Source organism: Neolamprologus brichardi, chromosome 16 (assembly GCF_056152115.1).
Source record: "Neolamprologus brichardi isolate AB-2024 chromosome 16, ASM5615211v1, whole genome shotgun sequence".
In the NCBI taxonomy this organism is placed as follows: Eukaryota; Metazoa; Chordata; class Actinopteri; order Cichliformes; family Cichlidae; genus Neolamprologus; species Neolamprologus brichardi.
The window spans coordinates 30,196,515-30,218,750 of record NC_142119.1 but is presented as its reverse complement, the minus strand read 5'-3'; the positions used below and the strand labels follow the sequence as shown (position 1 = coordinate 30,218,750).

The window sequence follows — 22,236 nt, the reverse complement described above, 5'->3', positions numbered from 1 at the left end:
GGTGGAGCTGGGTCTTCCACTTGAGCCACTGGTGAGCTAGGTCAGCAGGTATGATAACATCCCAGCCAATCTTTCTCCTGCAAAGCTCTTGCAGAATCTTCTTCGCTTGAAGCGTGACTGATGACAAGATACCCAGTGGATTGTAGACAGAACTCACAGTGGACAGGAGGTTCCTCCGAGTGGGTGCCTTGTCCGGCATTACAATCTTGAACCTGAAGCTGTCAGATTGAATACACCAATGGACTCCCAGCGCTCTCTCAATGGGAAGTGTGTCCTGATCCAGATCGAGATCTTTAACCTCTGATGCCCTTTCTTCTTCTGGAATAGCAGACATAAATGTTCTGCTATTGCTTATCCATTTTGGACAGTATGGCTTGCTCTTCTGAGCTCACAGCCTTCAAACAGTCGTCCACATAGAAGTTGTGCAGCACTGTGTCGACTGCTTGACTGTTGGCTGGATCTCGGTTGTCCTCAGCACATTTGCGCAGAGCAAAGCGGCGCAGCTTGGTGCCGAAGTTGCACCGAAAATGTGAACCACCATCTTGTACTCCACCATTTTCTGAGTAATGTCACCAGATGTCCACCACAGGAACCGAAGAAGGTCAGAATCTTCATCAGGCACCTTTACTTGGTGGAACATTGCTTCCACATCTGCCATGATGGCCACTTCTTGTCTAAATCGGATAATTACCCCAAGAAGGGTACTGGTAAGATTTGGTCCTTGTAACAACTGATCATTTAAGGTGGTGCCTTTGTACGATGCTCCACAGTCAAAGACCACTCGAAGCTTGTGTTTCTTGGGATGATAAACTCCGTGGTGCGGTCCTCCAGCAATGAAGCCGCTTTTTGAATTTAGTTCTTGTCTGAGAGTCTGCATTTTAGATCCTCCATCCTGCCCACTTCATCAAGCCTTATGACAGAACCACAGAGTGTTATTAATAATAAATTTTATATGACGCTACATAGAAGAGTGGAGTCCCTTTAAAGGTAGGGAGTAGGACAGAATCCCTAAGAGTAATCGTGGTGTAATGGCGCTAGTCTCTAAGCTAATACAAAGCAGGATGGAGCTTGCCTTTCATGTTATTTTCACAAACTTCTGATCCTGAGACTCATCATACCAGGAAACATTTTTCCAATCTTCTATTCTGCAATTCTGCCTGTGAGAATTACAACCCAAGTCTCCTGAGAAAGAGGTCCTGGATAAGTGGCAGAAATAAATGGATAATGGCTAGGTAGCTTTGTTAGCCAGCTGCAATCATAAACTGTATGGGTACATTGCACAGATACTTGCTGATTTGTGCTAAATAATAAACTATTAATATAGGCACACTGAAGGACTTGGAAGGTCTGTACCTCACCTCAAGCCATATTATTTGACACATATTTAAATAAAAGTGTTCCAAAAGTTACCAGCAGCACACAAACAGTTCAGGCACCCAGTCAGTGATACCAGGTAACAGTGGTCAGGCCTCGCAGATGCTGACCACCTCCAGCTGCTGGGTCACAGCACCTGTTAGTCCAAGTGGCTGCAGTGTTGGTCAAGTTACTTGAAAAAAGTAATCAGTAATTAATTACTGATTACTTCCCCAAAAAAGTAATCCCGTTACTTTACTGATTACTTATTTTCAAAAGTAATTAATTACTTAGTTACTTAGTTACTTAGTTACTTTTTAAAAACATGATTTACAACCTGAATAGGTGATAAAGTGATAGATCTTTCAGCCCAATTCTACTTTTTCTACATAATCCATCATACAAAATGTAATCAAATGGAAAAGTCTCTTTTTAAAACTTGTTTTGTTAGTTTTAATCTTTTAACTTTATGCATGAAGCAAAATTTTAATTATATGCACCATTCTGTGACTGGAAGAAATTAGTTTAACATTTAAACCTATTTTCTGCACATTCCAGCACATACATACATACACACACACACACACACACACACACACATATATATATATATATATATATATATATATATATATACATATACATATATATACATGTGTGTGTTTACACTCACTCTTTCAGATGCAAGTAAAACACAGCAGAAAATAAATAAAGTCAAAGACTAGCGGTCCTTTTGCTCTATTTTCACCTGTAAAGCAGGAGTAGGGTAGGCGGAGGGTTATCCTGGTGCAGGTGTGCCGCAGCGGTCAGTGGAAGGATACGGCAGTTTCTCTGTGAGTTTCCCATTACGTCGTAGCGCACTCGGTGCTTGCTTGGAAGTTTAGGGGGTTTTTTTTCGCTGTAGAAAGAAGTTTTCTTCCCACGCACAACGGACACTAATGTTTTTGTCACTTTTTACGGAATCAAACTCAAAATAAGGTCAGTACGTCCACGCTTTAAACGCTGCACGCTCATACTCTCTCCCGCACTCGATATATGATCCATTGTTGATCTGCACACAGCTGTTGTCACACACGTAGCACTCGCTTATGTCACTGTCATGAGACATTCTCGCAAGAAAATCACGGTTTTAGTAACGCAGTAACGCAGCGTTCCTACGGGAAAGTAACGGTAATCTAATTACCGTTTTTGCAATAGTAATCCCTTACTTTACTCGTTACTTGAAAAAAGTAATCGGATTACAGTAACGCGTTACAAGTAACGCGTTACTGCCCATCTCTGAGTGGCTGTACCTATAACTAGTCTTCTACAGCATGATGCCTGAAAAATCATGTTACCCACGCTCCACTTCAACTGTTTCCTCACAGTTTCACTAGCTAAATTGTACTACCACTACCTCATCGTTACCAATTCCAGTGATTATAAGACAGAAAAAATCTTACATTTGTCACATTTGTACACCTAAGCTCAATAATCTAAGCACTGTGGCCATATTACCTTTATTTAACAGTAGTTCTTTCTTAATAAATCATTTATTGTTTATAATTATGTCAGAAAAAAATTGGACAATTTCTGTATCACCGACACCTGTCTCAAACCAGAGGAACAGCTTGCTGAACTTGTCCACACAATTATAAATTATCCAATGTCTCAAGATCCTCAGGCCACATTTTAAGATGCATGAGTATCCTAAACAGTGTTCAATTTACTCCTATATCATTTTCTTAAATCCTGCAACTTTTTTTGAAGGAATTCTCTAACCTGCTTTTTTCTGTTTGTAAAATTTGACAGGATCATTTTGGTAGGAGATTTTAATCTAAATATTGATGTGTCTATTGCATGGATATAGCATTGCAAAATCATTAATTTGGTGCAACATGTTAGAAGTTCCACACATAAAAATCTTGGCCTATTTTGAAGATATGTCTGTATGCTAGAAAGTGTGTCCCTTTTTATATGCGGCTTTTATTGGGAATGTTACGCACTTTGTAAGTCTTTGTTCTGAAAAGTTATTATTGTTAATATTAGTAGTAGCAGTAGTTGCAGTATCCAGAAAGACAAGTTGTCAAACAGTTCACTCCCAATAGAGATGTTATGATATGTTATACTATCCATAGAAACTCTTTTTTTTTTTTGCACCAATCTCTTAGGATTTACATACTTTTTTGAATCAGTGGCCATCGCAATAACTTGACTTCTCGATTTTTTTTTTATCATAATTTAAATTTTTATTATTTTATCAACTAAAATCTAAAATAATATTTTTGTGTAATATCTCACAAGAAATTTCACAAGAAATTTAAATTTCTCTTACTACAATAATACAATAAAATCCACACATAAGAATTGTGGCTCTTTAATTATATGGCAGTAGAAAATATTTTCAGTCATTTCAGGATAAATCACACGTATAAGCCAACAGCGTATACAGTACACATCATTAGTTACTAAGCAGCGTGCAAATTATGTGTTATATATTTCTATATAGACATCTTTCAATGAACTGTTGCTTTTATTCTAATTGCATTACACCTAGAAACAAAGGAGGGGTGGAGGAGTCCATATCAAAGTTATTACATCTTACTAAAATTGTAAATATGGAAATGCTTTGCAGATAAACACAATGATAAATAAAAATAACTGAAACAATACTTGTGTAAATAAAGCAAACTAAAATAAAATTTTAAAAATTACAGAAAATATATTCAGTAAGTTAGACTATTTCATGCACAAAGTGTTGGGTTTCCATTGTTACATCGAGTAAGTTTTAAACTTACTAAAGTTCCTTGCTGATAAACAACATCTCATAATAGTATGAAACAAAAAATTTAATAAAACCAATCCTGGAAATAACAAACAGGCTAAAGTTAAGCATTTTATAAGCATATAAATGAAACTTAAGCAAGTATAGTCTTTTGTGGAAGTATTGAGTTAAAAACGATGTAAAAAAATTTAAAAAAATTAAAAAAAAAACCCATAAAAATGCAATTTACAGTAAATCTGATCAATATATCCACATAAGTAAATTTATTCACTTAAAAATAACATAACATGATACATTGTAGTTGGTCTTTGACAAAACTGAAGAGAACACACAGTAAGGCGTGCTCTTTTCAGCTATGTTCATATCTCTCACTATATATTCTTTACAATAAGCAAAACCTACATTTTCATTTTTGAAGAAGCTCTAAATTTCATGTTAGTTATTTTCTGTAGATAGATAGATAGATAGATATAATTTAATAACAACAGAAAAAAACTAAAACTAAAACAAACTTCAAAATCATCAAGTTTTCATGTATATATATCTATGTCTACAGAATGCGTGTGCTCGAAAAGGAGTAGGATGAAGTTTACACTTTTCTTGTTCCTACACCCTTATTTCAAATTTCATTGCTTACAAGTCCATATCCAGGATTCAACATTATTTGATCATATATGGTTAACTATGTACAAGTCTAACACATTGAACATACACAAATAAAACCATTTTCAGCATGTAAACCAGAACAACAACAAACTACATTTTTACATAAACTAATCACCCTGTCTATAACACCCGCTTAATCTCTGAGCTTATTTTATATCTATGTGAAAAGCGCTATATAAATGCAATCCATTATTATTATTATTATTATTGACAAACACCTTAATGAACACTTAAGCTTGGGGTATTAAGGCCTTGATCTATAAAAAAATGAGGACACAATGAGACAACTCAGTCACTGAGAGGAAGATTTCCTATATTCATGCAATTTATTATTTTTGAATAATCGTGTGAATTTTTGTATTGATGTACTTGTCTTGATTTCATCTGTACAGGTGTTCCACACACTAACTCTGACTGTAATGCTCTGATATTTTACTGCTGTTTGTTTATGTTTACTGAACATAAGGATTTCTCTCAGGTCATGAGTATTTGGTCTTATTTGGAACAAGTTCTGAATGTTGTGGGGCAAAGATTTATTCGCTGCTTTGTACATTGTTTGCGCATTTCAGAGGTCAACCAAATCTTTAAATTTGAGAATATTTAATTTGATAAAAAGTGGATTTGATGATTCTCTTGAAGTAGCTTTATTTATTATCCTTATTGCTCTTTTTTGCAGAATGTATATTGGATGGGTGTGTTGTTATTTTCTGTTAAGATAAACTGAGGTCAGGATTCTGTTTCGTATTTTGGTGAGTTTGAATCCATATATGAGAGGATTCATAACTGGAAGGATAGTGAGAAACTCAATAGCAATCAAATTTTGGAAGATTTGAGATGAATCTGTGGAGTCAAATCGCCCATATATCGACTGAAAAACCATTACAAAGAGAAATATGATCAAAGAGGTCAGATGGGGAACACATGTCTGCATAAACTTTACCCTGTCTTCACTGGACCTCATGCATGTTTTAATAAGATGCGTGTAAGTCCAAATTATGAAAAAGCCATGAAATATATAAACAATAAGTGTTGCATATAGACCAGTATTTTTTTAAAAGGTGTTGACTTCAGGACAAGCAAGTTTAACAATTAAGTAGTTTAGACATAAGACTCTCTGAATCTTTATACCACATAACTGAATCTTGATGTTATCAGGATATTGATGGAGAAAATGCAGAAAGGTGCTAGCCAGGAGAAACACACCAGCTGAGAGAGCCTCCTCTTAGTCATGAAAGAGTGGTAGTGCAGAGGGCGACATATAGCCAGATATCTGTCAAAGGTCATAACAGCTAAAATGGACAAATCACAGGAGGCAAATGAGTACATGATAAAAGCTTGTAGCATGCATCCTTCATATGTGATGAAAAGATGACAGTAAGTCTGAAAGGAATTTTGGGTAGAAACCTGTGGACCCATAAAGTGCATTAATGCAAAAGCTACTAAGAAAAATGTACATAGGTTCATGGAGGTTTTCATCCAAGAAAATAAGCAGCACAAGAGAGATATTGAAAAACAGAATCACACAATAATGCAGTAAAGTATGCAGTATGAAGAGGGGTACTCTGAAATTCATTGTGTCATTAAATCCTAATAGAATGAAACTTTCTACATTAGACACATTATCCATGATCAGAGAACTCAAATGCCTTATTATTTAAATATGTGTGTTTGAGTATATGTGAGTGTACAGAAGACAGAGCTACTGCATCTGCATCTCTATCATTGTCTGCTGTCAATGCTCTACACGTCCTCTTAATTATTGCCTTTTGTTTAACAACAAAACACACCTGGGAATTCAACCTCTCTTGATGTATTTAAAAAAAATCCCCTGAAAATCAACAATATTCTGGTAAGTGACTATAATAAAAGTACCTTTTTAATTTACAGAAATAAATAATAATAAATGTGTTTTGGGTGTCTTAAAGGAAAATGTAAACAGAAGGCAAGATCCATTACAGTTTGCAACGATAGGGTACAGCTGATGTTATAAATAGCATGACTTTTTTGTTTTTAAATTGCATTGAAGACCCACAACTTATGCTTGGCTATTTTTTTATTTTTTTTGCTCTGCGTTTGGGACTATCCAGCTTTTATTTTTTCATTTATTTGTTTAATTTTATTCAAAAGCAAATGAAATTGAGTGGAGACATTTCAAATAAATGGTATCATTTGTACAAACAGAACTCATTGCTATCAGCTGAAACAGTATTATTAATTTTAATTGATTAAGTACCAGTGCTCCTTAAGATGACCTGTCCTAGGCACAGGTCAGGTTACTCCTTTTTACAATTTGCTTCACAAGGAAGAGGACATAACATTTACTTTTTTGATAAACAGTGTTTTTTTAGCCTGGTGTGATGACAGCCACTTAATTTAGGATGTAAAGAAAACCCAAAAGACTGTTTTCAGAGTAAAGGTGTGCAGAGGCCTAGGTCAGAGAGTTTTTCAACTCCCACCTCTGGCAGAGCTTTAGTAGCATTTTGATAATTACCTGAGAATAAATTTTTAGACGCAAGGATACTATAGTTAAGTGTAACAAAGCTAGGTGAGTAAAAACATTGTAGTCAACCAGAAAAAGAAGCTAAACATCAGAAAAAGATGTATCTACGTGAAACCTTTTTTGGCCATACAAGACAGAAACTAATAATGTACAAGAAATGTGTTTAATTTCAATGTGTGTTGTTTTCTTTTTTAAATTTCAACATGTACAAACCAAAAGGAAATTCTACTTATACTTCAATTAATGAAAACAGTCTGGAAATATGTATCTATCATAGTATCTATTCATTTACACCAGCGGTCCCCAACCCCCTGGGCCTCGGACCGGTACCGGTCCGTGAGTTGTTTGGTACCGGGCCGCGAGAGTTGAGGCTCAGGTGTGAAACGTATGGTTTTCAGGGTTTCTATCGGTTTTCAGCGTTATTTTGTTATCGTTTTTATCGTTAACTCGGATTCCCTGGGTCTTTTCACGTGTGTTATGAATAAATCCTCTTTATTTTGGTACCGGTACTAGTTTTATTTTGTTGTATTTATCCGCAACACCTTAAAGGCCGGTCCGTGAAAATATTGTCGGGCATAAACCGGTCCGTGGCGCAAAAAAGGTTGGGGACCACTGATTTACACTACAGATCACATTTCGCTTAAATCACATATGTACATATATCAACAGATTTCTTTGCCCCTCTTTGCAGAAACACTCATGACTTTAATCTCAAAGCTGAACTTTTACCACGCATAAAATTCAAAACTCTGTTTCTTATTTGTGTCAATTTAAATCCATACATGAGGGGATTAATAATTGGTGGGATGAGGAGAATTTCCATTGCCATGAAATTCTCAAAACTTTGTGGTATTTCCTTTGAGCCAAATCGCATGTATAACATATCAAACAGAAAAGACAGAAGAACAACGGTTAAAGAGAATAAATGTGGTACACATGTCTGCATGAATTTGTTCCAGTTTTCTTTGGATGACTGACATGTTTTGATCAAATGTACATAAGACCAGAAGATAAAAACGGCATGGCCGATATAAAAGGTGTAATTAAAAGCAGGAATAACAATTCTTGCTACAGAAGCAGAGCAAGCTAGATTATTAATTAACCAGTTTACACAGTAGATTCTTGGTATGTGTGAGCCACATAACCTCAACACTACTGTTGTTATCGTGCTCAAGAAGAGAAGGTAAAAGGGAGTAAGCCAAGCAAAAAATACAAAGATACAAACTCTTTGTTTAGTCATCAGAGAGTGGTACACAAGAGGTCGGCATATAGCCACGTATCTGTCATAGGCCATGAGAGCTAGGAGAGAGAAGTCAGCAGCAACTGAAGAGTGCAATACAAAACCCTGCAAAAAGCATCCTGCATAAGAAATAACATGAGTGGTGGACAGAAGATCGTAGAGAAACTTGGGATAAAATGCAGCAGTCCCATAGAGTCCATTGACACACAGATTGCAGAGGAAGATGTACATGGGTTCATGAAGTTTTTTATCCACAATCACTGTGACAATTATCGTCAAATTTACCAGCCAAATCACACAGTAACACAGTAAAGTGAGAACAAAGAGAGTGAACCTGTAGTTTGCAATATCACGTAAACCTGAGAGAGTAAAAACAGTAATTACTGAAACATTATCCATAATAACATTTGTAGTTTACCTTACTAGGTGTCATTCCAAACTGAGAGCTAATGACATTTTTACAAGTTAAAGTCAGGGTGAAATGAAGTCTGTCTGTGTACTGTCTAACTGACAAAGTATGTCACCAGAGGTTTATATACTCTTTGTGTCAGCCACAATTACGTGGTCAGCATGATGTAAGTGGTGCTTTCACTTGTTGAGCTGAATAATTAAAAAAAAAATTACATTTACTTTTAAGAATAAAGTTATTTGTGTCTTATGTAACTGCTCTCTATAGAGCTTGAATAGATTGTCTATTAAGACCCTTGTTTTGAGTGTAAAACATCAGCACAGTGACTAAGGTTATTATATGTTTGATAAGCAACATACTTTTCCCTTCCTTCAAAAATACAAAATATAGTTGTGTTATAATGAGTCTTCTTTTACTTTTTAGATGGTAAAAGATAAGAATATTTAAATATTTTGTAAATGAGAATGTATTTCACACTAACAACCTGGCCTCTGTATAATGTTTAACCCTAAAAGAAGCAGAAAAAATGACTTACTCCCTGAAATTTTCAACAGTAACCTTAAAAAAAATGTGCAGGATATGTGCTTAGTTTCACTCTTTTTTTATTTTAATGTGTAAAAACCAGAAGAACGCACTGATGCATATGCTTATTGAGACTGATGTCTCTATGATCTCTAAGTGTTTATAGTTTAACATATGTAACTGCCTGACTGATTAATCAGTTGTCATCTGTATTCATTCGCTGATCCCTCTTGGGTGGCACAGAGACTCGCTCTGCATTCGCTTAGTTGGAGCTTGGCACGCCCTTGTTGGAGGAGGGCGCTCTTTTCACCTCTCACTCTCTCGTTCCAACACAGCTTTATGATTATTGCTGTGGTTCCTGAATCTTCTCATGATGACTAGTAGGGCTCCAAACCGCACGACCTTTGACCTCAACCACTGCTTGGGCTGTCTGCTATGCCATGAATATTTCCTACTTCTCGCTGGGTCTCTGAAGACTTCTGATCAGCACCCAGTCTCAATCTCAGTCTGGAGATTCCACCCTTGGGATGATTTTTTTCCAGCAATACTCTGGCCACTGCACCTGTTATTGTCATGGTCTGGGTGGGTACCTGCAGGTCTCCAACAGCGGCTCCTCCTCCTTTAGGCGGAGATCGGTTGCTCCTCCCTGGCTGACCACCTGTGGGCAATTATTCCGGCAGCATATAAGACCTGCGCACTCAACCGTTCATCGCCTGAGTATCTGCTATCCCATGTTAGTCAAGTGGTGTGTGATTTCTTTGTCCAGAACCCGTGTGAAGACTTACTTGTTTTTCTTGCACTCATCCCCGCTTTCCTGGACCTGGGCCACCTGCTGCTGGTACGACGTTGCCATCTGGCCCGCCACTCACTTGCCTGCCTCCCCACACCTCGACTGCATCCGGGCCTTCCGCCCCACCTGTCCCCTCCACCTAAAACCAAGTAAGGCAACTCAGTTTAACTGTGGAGGATCACTGATTATCTGCTATCCCGTTGACTGTGCTCTCCTCTCATTACAGTGCCCCGGCCACTTCATAGTCCAGTTTACACCTCCCCACTGCCTCAGCTGTTCAGCTGCATCCTACAGTTGTCTAGGTCACTCTTAGTTGACTTAATTTTTACCAATCATTGCTGATAGTGGAAAACCGCGCACTAATTTAAGTATCCACTGACAGCAATATTACGTCATTCCAAAAATAAAATCAATTCTTTTTGCTTTTGAAATGGATTGAATCGTTACAATCCTTTTAAACACAGGTCTTACCATCTAATATGGTCAGCACCCCTTTAGGTGAATTTCCTCAGAAGCCCATTGTAATCTAGAGAAGCCCACCTTATATTTGCTCTCAATTAAAGTATTTTATAGCGCTTTTATTCCTAAGCCTACTTTTAAATCATCAGCACACAAAATATCACCACCAGAGGGATAATACCTGGCAGGATTATTCTTAAGTGCACTGTTACAAAAAAAACAAAACATATTAGGCCCAGTTCCAGACATGTCTGAGTGTAAAAAACAAAACAAAACAGTCTTTCTCTTAGAAAAAGAAAACAACCCAAACCCAACTGGCAGAATCAGCCTGGTACTAAAACAAAACCCTAAAATCAGCCAGAAACATCACAGGAAAAGTTTTGCTTTGAAAACTGGTGAAACAACATGCTATAGGGATTAGAACCTGCCACGCAGTGCTGCAGTCACTGCTTCTGGCTTTAATTAATAACTGATGCTTACATCTAGGGATGGGTATCGAAACCCTGTTTTTGTTGAGAACCGGTTCCCACTGTTTCAATTCCTTGGAATTGTTTGCCATTTTAACAAACGATTCCCTTATTGATTCCAGTCGCCCCGAATGACGTCACCACGTTGCGGAGCCTCATTTACCTGGCAGGAAACACCGCGCCTAAGTGGCTCAAACGCTCAAAAGTTTGGTTATACTTTACGAGAACGGATGACAACAGGGAAACTAGCAATACTTGCAAAGTAGATATTTCATTTAAGGGAGGAAACACAACGAATATGCAAAAGCATTTGTTCACAAAACACGCGATGACCTTAAATAAATGTCGTGTTTTCAATTCCGCGCTGGACTCGTGAATCTCAACCCAGCAGCAGCGGTAACGTTTGCACGTCCTCTCCCGTTAATGCGGCAGGTAAATAATCAACTAACAGTGCATATTACAAAACCTGCCATTACTGTGCATTTAGGTGACCATGATGAGAGAGACAGACAGAGTGGCATTGCAGCCAGGGGTCCCCTCTGCAGCCTTTGCTTCGGTACAAAGTGCTAAAAACAATAAACCCAAGGACAGAAGAGTCCTTCCCAAGGATGGCCAAGTGTTCTACTTGGCCGTCACCTAAGGATTTACATCCCTGATACTCTAGATATAGAGTCCCTCTATATATTTAACGTCCCCCATTACAATGGCCTCATTGTGCTAACATTCCACATGCACCTGGTGACAGGAGTGCTCTTACTATAATAAAGTGAGAAAGTGATATTACTGTAACTAATGTGATATGATTAAATATGTGATTAATACACGAGAAAAGAAATCTGCCACCACAAACCCAAAAAAATTGTTATGGAGTGACTAAGGTGCAGTACCCTGTACTTACTTGCATTTTGCAGGCAACAAGTCAGGTTTTTGCAATAAACAATAAAACAGGTGCACTGTAAAGATTGTGTTGGGAAGGTGGAAGAGTGACGTGTGAGCAGCAGTATGACTTCAGTATGGCTTCATGACAAGAAAGAGCACTTTAGATGCGATGTATAGTATGCATATGTATAGCATGTATAGAATACGTGTGTGAAGGAGCAGGAGATAGATATGACTGTGAAGATGCAAGGAGTAGCGGTAGTGATGGTTTCATTCTTTTTGAGGGAAGTCTTACATTTTAAGCGTTTTAATTGTTCAAAATGATTAAAATTATTACACTTTTAAAATGAAACTATATTTACAATTAATAGTTCCTTGATGATCTGGTTTGACCTCTGATTTATCTTTGTACCAAACAATTTGGAAATAGTATAATACAGCAGGTGAGATGAATGGATCATATCAGATCTTTATCCTTGTAGAAGCTTTTTTTAGCTTATTAATTGTTTCTAAGGTATTTCATGGATTTTCGCCCTTTCGTACCTTTCTGATATTTTTAATTTGTACAATTCTTCAAGATCACTGAGGTCTGCAGACCACATGCTCCTACATTTCCTGAGGTCCAGATTAAGGCACAGAGGAGATCGGGCCTTTGCTGTGGCTGCTCCTAAACTGTGGAACAAAATGCCCTTTCACATCAGGATCACCCCAACATTAGACATTTTTAAAACCCATTTGAAAACCCACTTTTATTTTTTGTCTTTTAAATCAGATTTGATTACTTTTTTTTGTGGTATTTCTTATTCATGTTTTCTCTTTTTATTTTTCCTTTCTTAAATTATGTCATTTTGTCCTGTGGTTTTTTTTTTGTCATTTGATTATTATTACATGACAGCACTTTAGTCAACAGCTATTGTTTTAAAAGTGTTATAGGAATATATTTTACTTTAAATTTAGAGGATCTGCTATTAGAAAGAAGATATGAGAGAGCTGAGGGTTAGTTGGAAGGATAAGGCGAGGAAGGAGTAGAAGAGAAGGGAGTTACTGTTAAAATACTATTATTGCATTGTTTTTTGTTGGGTTTTTTAATTTTATGCTATGGGATTGAAAAACTTCAAAAAACAACAACAGCACAATTTTATGCTTGATATGCTTAACAAAACTTTAATTTTTATAGTAAATATTACAGTATGTCAAGCAATGGGGATATATGATCAGATTTCAAAAAGTACAGAATTATGGTGTCATTAATTAATGTACAGAGAGACCTTTACATATAAATGTAAAAACAAAAAAAAAGCCAAATAAAAGTAGTTAACAGTTCAATTACTATTACTATTTTTCCAAAATAAAAAAACCCTATATAATTAAATAAATACTACTAAAAAAATACAACCTAATAACACTGATCCTTATATTTATACATGTAACGTGTTTATTGAAAAAAAAAAAACATTGTTAACTGATCTTTGTCATAAACTGAGACACACAATGATGCCTGCACTAACCAGCCATTTACAAAAGAATATTTCATAGAATTTTTTTTTATTTTAAACCTAAAACACTTTGAAATAAACCTGTTTAATCAACTTGCACATATATCAGCTAATATACCTTGAACATCAAGACACAGCAAGGCAAAGAAATGAAATGTCAATTTGTGATGATTTCTGAATAGTATATAGATGAATTTTACAACAGTACTTAAAAAATCATGCAGAATGCTTTTTAAAATGAAATTCTTAGTCAAAAACATGATGTTGTTTTCATTTAACATTCGTGCTGGATTGAGCAAATGTATGTTGTGGCGGACCACTAGGTGGCTCCACTCACACCCAAGTTGAAGGGAAGTGAGGGGTGGAGATTTTGGCGCTAACTTTATGTGATGTTCTGAGAGTCTGTTAATAAAGTTGGAGTGACTGAGACACTGAGACCTCTCCTGTCCTTATTACATACCTCCACATTGGTGACCCCGACGTGATCCAATGTGGAGGTATGTAATAAGGACAGGAGAGGTCTCAGTGTCTCAGTCACTCCAACTTTATTAACAGACTCTCAGAACATCACATAAAGTTAGCGCCAAAATCTCCACCCCTCACTTCCCTTCAACTTGGGTGTGAGTGGAGCCACCTGGTGGTCCGCCACAATGTCACATTTGCTCAATCAGGGGTGATCCTGATGTGAAAGGGCATTTTGTTCCACAGTTTAGGGGCAGCCACAGCAAAGGCCCGATCTCCTCTGTGCCTTAATCTGGACCTCAGGAAATGTAGGAGCATGTGGTCTGCAGACCTCAGTGATCTTGAAGAATTGTACAAATTAAAAATATCAGAAAGGTACGAAAGGGCGAAAATCCATGAAATACCTTAGAAACAATTAATAAGCTAAATAAAGCTTCTACAAGGATAAAAATCTGATATGATCCATTCATCTCACCTGCTGTATTATACTATTTCCAAACTGTTTGGTACAAAGATAAATCAGAGGTCAAACCAGATCATCAAGGAACTATTAATTGTAAATATAGTTTCCTTTTAAAAATGTAATAATTTTAATCATTTTGAACAATTAAAACGCTTAAAATGTAAGACTTCCCTCAAAAAGAATGAAACCATCACTACCGCTACTCCTTGCATCTTCACAGTCATATCTATCTCCTGCTCCTTCACACACATCTATTCTATACATGCTATACATATGCATACTATACATCGCATCTAAAGTGCTCTTTCTTGTCATGAAGCCATACTGAAGTCATACTGCTGCTCACACGTCACTCTTCCACCTTCTCAACACAATCTTTACAGTGCACCTGTTTTATTGTTTATTGCAAAAACCTGACTTGTTGCCTGCAAAATGCAAGTAAGTACAGGGTACTGCACCTTAGTCACTCCATAACAAGACCCGCACCCCAGAAAAGTACAGGCTACTTACAGTGTACTTGTTTCATTGTTTCTAGCAAAAGCCTGACTTGATGTCCTCAAATTGCACTTAAATACAGGGTACTTTCACCTTTGTGGCAGGTTGTGTTATAATGTGTTACCTTTCATTAGTTTGCATAAATTCATTACATATGTTAAACTATAAACACTTAAAATCATATAGAGATCAGTCTCAATAAGCATATGCATCAGTGCGTTCTTAGTAAAATTAGTCTAGTCCAAATATATGTTTGCCTTAGACAAGGCAAACATGACTAAATGTTTCTGAATCCAGTGCCTTCAGAAAGAGTTGTATTTATATTGCTGCATCTGTTTTGAATATTTTTGAATTATTTTAAATAAGGAAATCTAACCTTAATGGAAATCATTTCCCTTAAACTCAAGATTCTGTTTCGTATTTTGGTGAGTTTAAATCCATACATGAGAGGATTCATAACTGGACGGATGATGACAAATTCAAGAGTGATGAAGTTTTGGAGGCTTTGGGGTAAATCTCTTGAGCCAAAGCGCAAGTACATCGAATCAAAAGTCATTACAGTCAAATTTGTGATCACAGAAGTCAGATGGGGCACACAGGTCTGCGTAAACTTTACTCTGCTATCGCTGGACCTCACACATGTTTTAATAAGATATATGTAAGTCCAAATTATGAAAAGCCAATGAGACACATAAACGCCAAGTATCACATATGCACTGATGTTATTTGAAAAAGTGTCAGCTTCAGGACAAGCAAGTTTAACAATTAACCAGTTTAGACATAACACTCTCTGTATGTTTATACCACATAACTTGAGTCTTGCTGTAAGCACGACATTGATGGCAAAAACACAGAAAGGTGTCAGCCAGGAGAAACACACCAACTGTGAAAGCCTCCTCTTAGTCATGAAAACGTGGTAGTGCAGAGGTCGACATATAGCCAGATACCTGTCAAAGGCCATGACAGCTAAAATAGACAAATTACAGCACACAAATGAATACATGATAAAAGCTTGTAAAAGGCACCATTCATAGGAGATTCTGTGAGAAGACGACAGTAAATCTGAAAGGAATTTTGGGTAGAAACCTGTGGTCCCATAAATTGCATTAATGCAGAAGCTGCTCAGTAAAATGTACATAGGTTCATGCAGGCTTTTATCCAAGACAATGAGCAGCACAAGAGAAATATTGAAGAACAAAATCAGACAGTAATACAGTAAAGTAACTAAGAAGAGGGGTACTGTGAAATTCATTGTCTCATTAAATCCTGACAGAATAAAACTTCTTTCATTAGACTGATTATCCATGATCAGAGGGCACATCTACCTTTTTAAAATAACAACATAACAGAGCACTGAGCTGCTGCGTCTGTACCTGACTAATGTCTGCTGTCCCTCTTCACCTCCCATTAATTGCAGAATAAAATAAAATACTATATACAGTACAATAAATAGAATAAAATATACAATAGGATAGAAATAGAATGCAAATGCTTTATACAACCGAGTAAAAATACAACTTTGTCAGAAAAAGAGTATTGCACTCAATGTGTGTGGATATGTGTGTTTGATCAGTTAGAGTCTTTGTTGTGGAGTCTGACAGCAGTGGGGAGGAAAGACCTGCAAAATCTCTCCGTCCCACACCGTGTGTGCCACAGCCTGCCACTGAAGGAGCTGCTCAGTGCTGTCACAGTCTCCTGCATGGGGTGGGAGATGTTGTCCAACAGGGATGAGTGTATGTTTCTGTTCTGTGTCCTGTTTGTTTCTATATGTGTCTTTCTGGCTGCTGTTACAACCAAATTTCCCCTTGTGGGACAATTAAAGGATTATTCTATTCTATTCTAATGCTGTTTCTATCAAACTATTTTTCTCCTACAGTTACACAGAGGCCTGACAACAATATTATACATTCACATTATAATGCAGCAACCTAATGTTATCACATCATATCACAACTCCACACTGTGTATTTAAGCCCTCAGTTTCCAGTCTTGTCATTCTGTCCATTCCTCATGTGTGTTTTCAGTTCAGTCCATTCAGTCAGCCAGCCAACCATTAATTTATTTATTCACTCACTCCCTCACTCATTCATTCATTTATTCAATTGGTATCAGTCCATCTTCTCATGTTCTGTTCATCCTGGCTTCACAACAAACATCATCCACATCCTTCACCAGCCTGCGAGTCCTGTGTTTGAGTCCTGTCTTCCTTCCACACATCACATTGTGTCACATATATAGAGACTGTTTATACATAGGGCCCAGAATTCTGTGCTAACATCCCTGAACCTTGTACAATCTGTGGTGCCAACTCATAAACAAAAACACACTTGCTGTGTATATAGTACTGTCAGGCCTTTATTTTTTAACAGCAGCTCTGTGGAAAGAAGGTAGTTTTAAAGCAGCATGAATCTATAACCTACTAAGCAATCACTTCTTTCTCCCCCTGTCTTTAAATTAATTTGCAAACTGTGAAACTGATATTCTGTTAAATATAGACATCATGTCAGTTATATTTTCTGAATTAGCTTTGTGATATAAGTGTACAATGAGCAAGACTACAGAGGCACCCGAAAAACTGGCTAAACTTTGAGCCACAGTAAACACGTCACTCATGAGACTCAAACATTTTATGCTTTAAAAAAGGATATAAATATGAGTCTGTTACTTGAGAAACATAAACCTATTTACCGTAAATGACAATAAATTTACCAATTTACATCTTAATGGAACGTGTTAGAGATATGGCATTATGACACCTTAAGTTCAAACAATAAGATGACCTGGATTAAACCTAAAACCAGAAGTGGAAATGCAATGCCAATATGTGTTAGTTGTCTTTAGATCTTTGATAGTCTGGTCAAATTTAAGTAAACAATAATGCTTTTTACTGAGATTTGGTTGTCTTGGTGCATTTATAGTTATTGTTATGAGGCCTTCATTTGCTGTCATGTACAAGAGAATAATGTACATTTTTGAAATTTTATTTTGCTCTATTTTTATTTGGTGAACAAGAAACTCTTAATTTTGAAGTTCTTTTAAAGTAAAATAAACCCAATATCCTGTTTCGTATTTTGGTGAGTTTAAATCCATATATGAGAGGATTCATAACTGGAGAGATGATGAGAAATTCAATAGTGATGAAATTTTGGAGGCTTTGAGGTAAACGTGTAGAGTCAGATATCATGTACACTGGATCAAGAAAAAACAGGAAAGTCATCAAAGAGATCAGGTGGGGCACACAGGTCTGCATAAACTTTAACCTGTCCTCTCTGGACCTCGCACACGTTTTAATAAGATATATGTAAATCCAAATTATAAAAAGCCAATGACACAGATAAACAATAAGTGTTACATTTGCACTGATGTTTTTTCTAAAGGTGTCAACATCAGGACAAGCAAGTTTAATTATTAACCAGTTTAGACATAAGACTCTCTGAATCTTTATACCACACAACTTGAGTCTTGCTTACAGCAAAGCCCACAGGTTTAAAACATCTTGGAACGCTTATGTTCTCTAGCTGGTGGAGCTGGGTCTTCCACTTGAGCCACTGGTGAGCTAGGTCAGCAGGTATGATAACATCCCAGCCAATCTTTCTCCTGCAAAGCTCTTGCAGAATCTTCTTCGCTTGAAGCGTGACTGGTGACAAGATACCCAGTGGATTGTAGACAGAACTCACAGTGGACAGGAGGTTCCTCCGAGTGGGTGCCTTGTCCGGCATTACAATCTTGAACCTGAAGCTGTCAGATTGAATACACCAATGGACTCCCAGCGCTCTCTCAATGGGAAGTGTGTCCTGATCCAGATCGAGATCTTTAACCTCTGATGCCCTTTCTTCTTCTGGAATAGCAGACATAACTGTTCTGCTATTGCTTATCCATTTTGTGAGCCTGAATCCACCCCTCTGACATACAGCTCTAAGAGTGTGGTATAACTGTATGGCTTCCTCTTCTGAGCTCACAGCCTTCAAACAGTCGTCCACATAGAAGTTGTGCAGCACTGTGTCGACCGCTTGACTGTCGGCTGGATCTCGGTTGTCCTTAGCACATTTGCGCAGAGCAAAGCGGCGCAGCTTGGTGCCGAAGTTGCACCGAAAATGTGAACCACCATCTTGTACTCCACCATTTTCTGAGTAATGTCACCAGATGTCCACCACAGGAACCGAAGAAGGTCAGAATCTTCATCAGGCACCTTTACTTGGTGGAACATTGCTTCCACATCTGCCATGATGGCCACTTCTTGTCTAAATCGGATAATTACCCCAAGAAGGGTACTGGTAAGATTTGGTCCTTGTAACAACTGATCATTTAAGGTGGTGCCTTTGTACGATGCTCCACAGTCAAAGACCACTCGAAGCTTGTGTTTCTTGGGATGATAAACTCCGTGGTGCGGTCCTCCAGCAATGAAGCTGCTTTTTGAATTTAGTTTTTGTCTGAGAGTCTGAATTTTAGATCCTCCATCCTGCCCACTTCATCAAGCCTTATGACAGAACCACAGAGTGTTATTAATAATTAATTTTATATGACGCTACATAGAAGAGTGGAGTCCCTTTAAAGGTAGGGAGTAGGACACAATCCCTTAGAGTAATCGTGGTGTAATGGCGCTAGTCTCTAAGCTAATACAAAGCAATTCAATTCAATTCAATTCAATTTTATTTATATAGCGCCAAATCACAACAAAAGTCGCCTCAAGGCGCTTCATAGATACAGAGAAAAACCCAACAATCATATGACCCCCTATGAGCAAGCACTTTGGCGACAGTGGGAAGGAAAAACTCCCTTTTAACAGGAAGAAACCGCCGGCAGAACCAGGCTCAGGGAGGGGCGGCCATCTGCTGCGACCGGTTGGGGTGAGAGAAGGAAGACAGGATAAAAGACATGCTGTGGAAGAGAGACAGAGGTTAATAACAGATATGATTCAATACAGAGAGGTCTGTTAATACATAGTGAGCGAGAAAGGTGACTGGAAAGGAAAAACTCAATGCATCATGGGAATCCCCCGGCAGCCTACATCTATTGCAGCATAACTAAGGGAGGATTCAGGGTCACCTGGTCCAGCCCTAACTATATGCTTTAGCAAAAAGGAAAGTTTTAAGCCTAATCTTAAAAGTAGAGATAGTGTCTTTCTCCCGAATCCAAACTGGAAGCTGGTTCCACAGAAGAGGGGCCTGAAAACTGAAGGCTCTCCCTCCCATTCTACTTTTAAATACTCTAGGAACAACAAGTAGGCCTGCAGAGCGGGAGCGAAGTGCTCTAATAGGGTGATATGGTACTACAAGGTCATTAAGATAAGATGGGGCCTGATTATTTAAGACCTTGTATGTGAGGAGCAGGATTTTGAATTCAATTCTGGATTTAACAGGAAGCCAATGAAGGGAAGCCAAAACAGGAGAAATATGCTCTCTCTTTCTAGTCCCTGTCAGTACTCTTGCTGCAGCATTTTGGATTAGCTGAAGGCTTTTCAGTGAGTTTTTTGGACATCCTGATAATAATGAATTGCAGTAGTCCAGCCTGGAAGTAATAAATGCATGAACTAGTTTTTCAGCGTCACTCTGAGACAGGATATTTCTAATTTTAGAGATGTTGCGCAAATGGAAGAACGCAGTCTTACATATTTGTTTAATATGTGCGTTGAAGGACATATCCTGGTCAAAAATGACTCCAAGGTTCATCACAGTGTTACTGGAGGCCAAGGTAATGCCATCCAGAGTAAGAATCTGGTTAGATACCATATTTCTAAGCTTTTCAGCGCCGAGTACAATGACCTCAGTTTTATCTGAATTAAGAAGCAGAAAGTTAGTGGCCATCCAGGTCTTTATGTCTTTAAGACATTCCTACAGTTTAACTAATTGGTGTGTGTTATCTGGCTTCATGGACAGATAGAGCTGGGTGTCATCTGCATAGCAGTGAAAATGTATGCTATGTCTTCTAATGATGCTGCCTAAGGGAAGCATGTATAATGTAAACAGAATTGGTCCTAGCACTGAACCCTATGGAACTCCATAATTAACCTCAGTGTGTGAAGAGGACTCTCCATTTACATGCACAAATTGGAGTCTATTAGATAGATATGATACAAACCACTGCAGTGCAGTACCTGTAATACCTACAGCATGTTCTAATCGCTCTAAGAGGATATTATGGTCAACAGTATCGAATGCTGCACTAAGGTCAAGAAGGACAAGCACAGAGATGAGTCCACTGTCAGAGGCCATAAGAAGATCATTTGTAACCTTCACTAAAGCTGTTTCTGTGCTGTGATGAGCTCTGAAACCTGACTGAAACTCTTCAAATAAACCATTCCTCTGCAGATGATCTGTTAGCTGTTTGACAACTACTCTTTCAAGGATGGAGCTTGCCTTTCATGTTGTTTTCACCAACTTCTGATCCTGAGACTCATCATACCAGGAAACATTTTTCCAATCTTCTATTCTGCAATTCTGCCTGTGAGAATTACAACTTAAGTCTCCTGAGAAAGAGGTCCTGGATAAGTGGCAGAAATAAATGGATAATGGCTAGGTAGCTTTGTTAGCCAGCTGCAATCATAAACTGTATGGGTACATTGCACAGATACTTGCTGATTTGTGCTAAATAATAAACTATTAATATAGGCATACTGAAGGACTTGGAAGGTCTGTACCTCACCTCAAGCCATATTATTTGACACATATTTAAATAAAAGTGTTCCAAAAGTTACCAGCAGCACACAAACAGTTCAGGCACCCAGTCAGTGATACCAGGTAACAGTGGTCAGGCCTCGCAGATGCTGACCACCTCCAGCTGCTGGGTCACAGCACCTGTTAGTCCAAGTGGCTGTACCTATAACTAGTCTTCTACAGCATGATGCCTGAAAAATCATGTTACCCACGCTCCACTTCAACTGTTTCCTCACAGTTTCACTAGCTACTGTACTACCACTACCTCATCGTTACCAATTCCAGTGATTATAAGACAGAAAAAATCTTACATTGGTCACATTTGTACACCTAAGCTCAATAATCTAAGCACTGTGGCCATATTACCTTTATTTAACAGTAGTTCTTTCTTAATAAATCATTTATTGTTTATAATTATGTCAGAAAAAATTGGACAATTTCTGTATCACAAACACCTGTCTCAAACCAGAGGAACCCCTTGCTGAACTTGTCCACCCAATTATAAATTATCCAATGTCTCAAGATCCTCAGGCCACATTTTAAGATGCATGAGTATCCTAAACAGTGTTCAATTTACTCCTATATCATTTTCTTAAATCCTGCAACTTCTTTTTGAAT

At 37.7% G+C, this 22,236-nt stretch overlaps 2 protein-coding genes and 1 pseudogene across 2 annotated transcripts; all 3 read right to left on the bottom strand.

Moving 5' to 3' along the window:
* Nucleotides 1-5,483: 5,483 nt before the first annotated feature.
* Nucleotides 5,484-6,419, bottom strand: LOC148098299 (olfactory receptor 5B21-like; annotated as a pseudogene).
* A 1,561-nt stretch (nt 6,420-7,980) lies between these two features.
* On the bottom strand, nt 7,981-8,925 carry LOC148098298 (olfactory receptor 6C1-like). The gene has a single exon (XM_087853173.1). The coding sequence runs from the start codon at nt 8,920-8,922 to the stop codon at nt 7,981-7,983; it is 942 nt and encodes a 313-aa protein (XP_087709299.1). The 5' UTR covers nt 8,923-8,925.
* A 1,100-nt stretch (nt 8,926-10,025) lies between these two features.
* On the bottom strand, nt 10,026-16,286 carry LOC148098297 (olfactory receptor 4B13-like). The gene is made up of 3 exons (XM_087852933.1): nt 15,342-16,286; nt 10,324-10,383; nt 10,026-10,112 (listed from the first exon to the last, which is right to left on the bottom strand). The coding sequence occupies exons 1-3, from the start codon at nt 16,284-16,286 to the stop codon at nt 10,026-10,028; spliced, it is 1,092 nt and encodes a 363-aa protein (XP_087709059.1).
* Between the last annotated feature and the right edge of the window lie 5,950 nt (nt 16,287-22,236).